The following is a 3,450-nucleotide window of genomic DNA, read 5'->3' on the forward strand; positions in this document are numbered from 1 at the left end:
ACACGCTTAGGTAAGTTTACCGTTAAGATTAGCACTAGGTCATTAATTCTAAATGAAAGAACATTTTCTCTTCCATTGTTGTCTGCGTTCCGTTTCTGACGGTCCACTGCGTTAGCAATGGAATCCTGAACGAAACGGATAATTGATTCTCGAGTTAGCAGAAATTCTTCTGCTGACTCATTTGTTTTTGTCTTTTTCAGTACGCTTTGTGCGTACTGCCATGAGATCATTCTCGTCTTCGACGTCGATTTCTTCGACATCGACATCACTCACGTCGTTGGTAACTTCGACGCATGATGAGCATGAGCCAGAAGTGGTTTTGCTCGTGCGAGTCCACCCCCCTTAAACTAGAGGATCCCNACATCGAGTGCATCCATGCGCTCCGAAGGCGTTGCCATGCCGACCGGATCGTGGCCTACTAGTACGGGTATAGTCTTCCTAGACGAACCATTCACAGTCAAGTCGGGTCAGACCTACGATGGTCAATTGAAAACCTACGCACGCTCAAATATCAAGTGTATGGGCCAGAAGGAGAGTGGATGGCAGACGGCCGTATTCGTCTTAGAGCCAGGTGCCACGCTTACGAATGTGATTATCGGAAAGGATCAAATGGAAGGCGTGCACTGCGAGCATAACGAATGTACCTTGGTGAATGTTTGGTGGGATGACGTATGTGAGGATGCATTGTCGATTAAAGGCGGCTCGGATAGCAGCGTGACAAAAGTCATTGGCGGTGGGGCACGGTCGGCCGAGGATAAGATTATCCAGCACAATGGTCTGGGCACGGTCATCATTGACGGATTTTATGCACAGGATTTTGGAAAGATTTACAGCTCGTGTGGCCAATGCGGATACACGTCTCGTAAGGTGAAAGTTAGAAATGTACTCGCGGTGGATGGCAGAGTGAGTATTGTGACGGTGAACCAAAATTTAAACGACGAGGCAACCCTCGAAAACATTAAAATTTTGGGCAAAAAAGTAGATGCGTGTCAATGGGCCGAAGGTGGCGGCTCGGCCGAGCCAACAAAGCTAGGGGACGGCCCGGCGGGTGCGCTCTGTCAGTACGCCTTGTGCACTGTCTCGTACGCGTAAGCAAGAAATTTTGCAAATAAAGGAAGATGGTCGTCAAATAGGGTATTTTGTCTTGTGTAGATGTGATTTTCGCGCTTGCGCCTTAAATTAGTAGCGTAATTGTAATGTTGAGTGTATTGGAAGTGAAATTTGTTTAGCAACTGGCTACTCGGCTCCATTGCGAGATGTCATCATTTGCCATCAAACCCACCATCCGACTGCATAGTGTTAAAAATATATATGGGCCGGCGATTGTCTTTATAAGCCTCATAAGGTGCACCGTAACAAAAACATTATATAATATTTCCAATACTACAAATTTGGTAATGTTGAAGCAACATGATAACAATTCTGTTGATTGTGACGAGTCGCTGTAACAGGGTGTACCGTTACATGAAATTAACACTTAAAGGTTGTTAATTTATAGATTATCTAAAAGGTAGATAATATTTGGAGGATATTACTTCATATAGTAATATTCAGAATTCTTATCCATAAATAGGTATAGGCCATTGTTTCTATTTATTCCGCAGACTAATCAGCTGCAGGAGTAATCAAAGAGAGTTGCCGATAAGATAGAGATAAGAATTCATTTACATGTTTAGGATAAGATTAAAATTAAGTTATCATATACAAAGATAGAACAAGAGACACTTAATTATATTTATACAGTTTTAATTTTACCCTCTTAAGCTAGTTACCTTACGAGAAGTCTTCCTCTGCACGTACTAGTGTACTTGAAATAATGTTGGGCACCACTCGCAACTGAAGCAGTGCGAAGTGGACTTGTACTGAAACAGTATAAGTCGTAGTGCCCCGTTACACCTGGTAGCACTTTGTAGTCCGTCCAAGTACCACAATTCCCACATCTAACATGGACATGTTAGATAATAGTGGGAATACGCATCACGTTTCCCCTGATAGCTACTCCTTTCTAAGTGATATAGAAGGAGTGCGGTTGAACGAATGAGTTCGACCATAGGAAACAATGCAATCCTGGCATTACTGTCCAACTAGACAGAGATGCCCTCTATTCAACTATCGCCAAGTTCATACAACACGAACTTGACGAGATGAAGGTAAAAGTAGCCTTGCTGATTCAGCAAGGCTCTCAAGAGGCAGAACTGTTGAGGGCTCAACAGGTACAGACCCCTGTACCTGGGATGACGCAAACGCGTCGTCCCGAAACCTTAAAAATTGACATCTCTAAGTATAGGGGAGTCGAAGAAGACTCCCTCTTGGGATTGTTTGTCGAGTTATACGATGCCATAAGGGCACGTCACATCGTCGACGAGCAAATGCAAGTCGCTTTCGCCCAATCAAACTTGGCAGGTCGTGCCAAAACTTGGGCATTGGGCCTTAAGTTGCGCGACCCATACGTCTTTGGGTCGCTAAAGACTTTTAAAGCCCGGCTCAAACAGACGTTTGAACCGCCAAGGGCTGAGTTCAGAGCTTCTGAACTCAAGCAAAGCAAGCGTGATGTTCACGCATATTCCCAGCACATACGACTCTTAGCGAGTTTTATAAAAAAATAACCCAGTCCATGAACACACGTTGATTACGGTGTTCATGCAAGGTCTTACGGATGGTCCCGTAAAGACCCACCTGTTCCGCTTGCAACTGGATACGCTTGAAGAAGCAATATACATTGCGGAACGGGAGGACTTTAGTTTGAGACAGGCCCAAGCTAGTTCGTCATCATATCGACCACCAAACCGACACGAATTAGGAGGTCCAGAACCCATGGACCTTTCCTTCGTCGAAAGCGAGAGACCTCGCTTATCGAACAATAAACGATCGCAGAAATGCCGTCGCTGCCAAAATTTTGGACATTACGCTCATGTGTGTAGTGCCCCACGTCCAGCACCGAAAGGTACTGAACGTAATTTTGGACCGTATGCCAAAAAGGACAACGGTCGCGGATCCGACGTTGTTGCGAAATCGCAACAGCGAGGCGGACCGTCAAAAAAGGTCGGGGTCAGTAGGGGCGCAACGCCCTACTGACCCAGCAACCTCAAGAGAATTTGAAAATATCTTGACTAAAGTTGCTCCAGACAAACAATCATTATGTGTCTCTGCACCTGGTGATGAGGGATACCTCATCACCTTGAAGTTGAAAGTGACAAATGTTTTGTCACTCAGAGCCCTAGTGGACTGCGGAGCGTCGAATAACTTTATTCGTCGCCAGTCACTAGAGGGTCGTAGGCTCAAATATGTTGAGCGCGACATCCCTCCAACGAGGATGACGGTGCGTCTAGCGACAGGCGCATCGATAACAGTGATGAAACGCGTAGTGAAATTTCACTACACGTTAAGAGATTTACAGTATGATGATGATTTCATCGTACTGGATTTGGATGACAAATTTGATGTCATCCT

At 45.1% G+C, this 3,450-nt stretch overlaps 1 protein-coding gene across 1 annotated transcript; it reads left to right on the forward strand.

Moving 5' to 3' along the window:
* Nucleotides 1-519: 519 nt before the first annotated feature.
* Nucleotides 520-1,092, forward strand: CCR75_000147 (uncharacterized protein; the record flags this gene model as incomplete). The annotated part of the gene is made up of 1 exon (XM_067958255.1): nucleotides 520-1,092. The coding sequence occupies one exon, from the start codon at nucleotides 520-522 to the stop codon at nucleotides 1,090-1,092; it is 573 nt and encodes a 190-aa protein (XP_067818257.1).
* Between the last annotated feature and the right edge of the window lie 2,358 nt (nucleotides 1,093-3,450).

The sequence above is a fragment of the Bremia lactucae genome, linkage group LG6, assembly GCF_004359215.1.
Source record: "Bremia lactucae strain SF5 linkage group LG6, whole genome shotgun sequence".
Taxonomy (NCBI): domain Eukaryota; phylum Oomycota; class Peronosporomycetes; order Peronosporales; family Peronosporaceae; genus Bremia; species Bremia lactucae.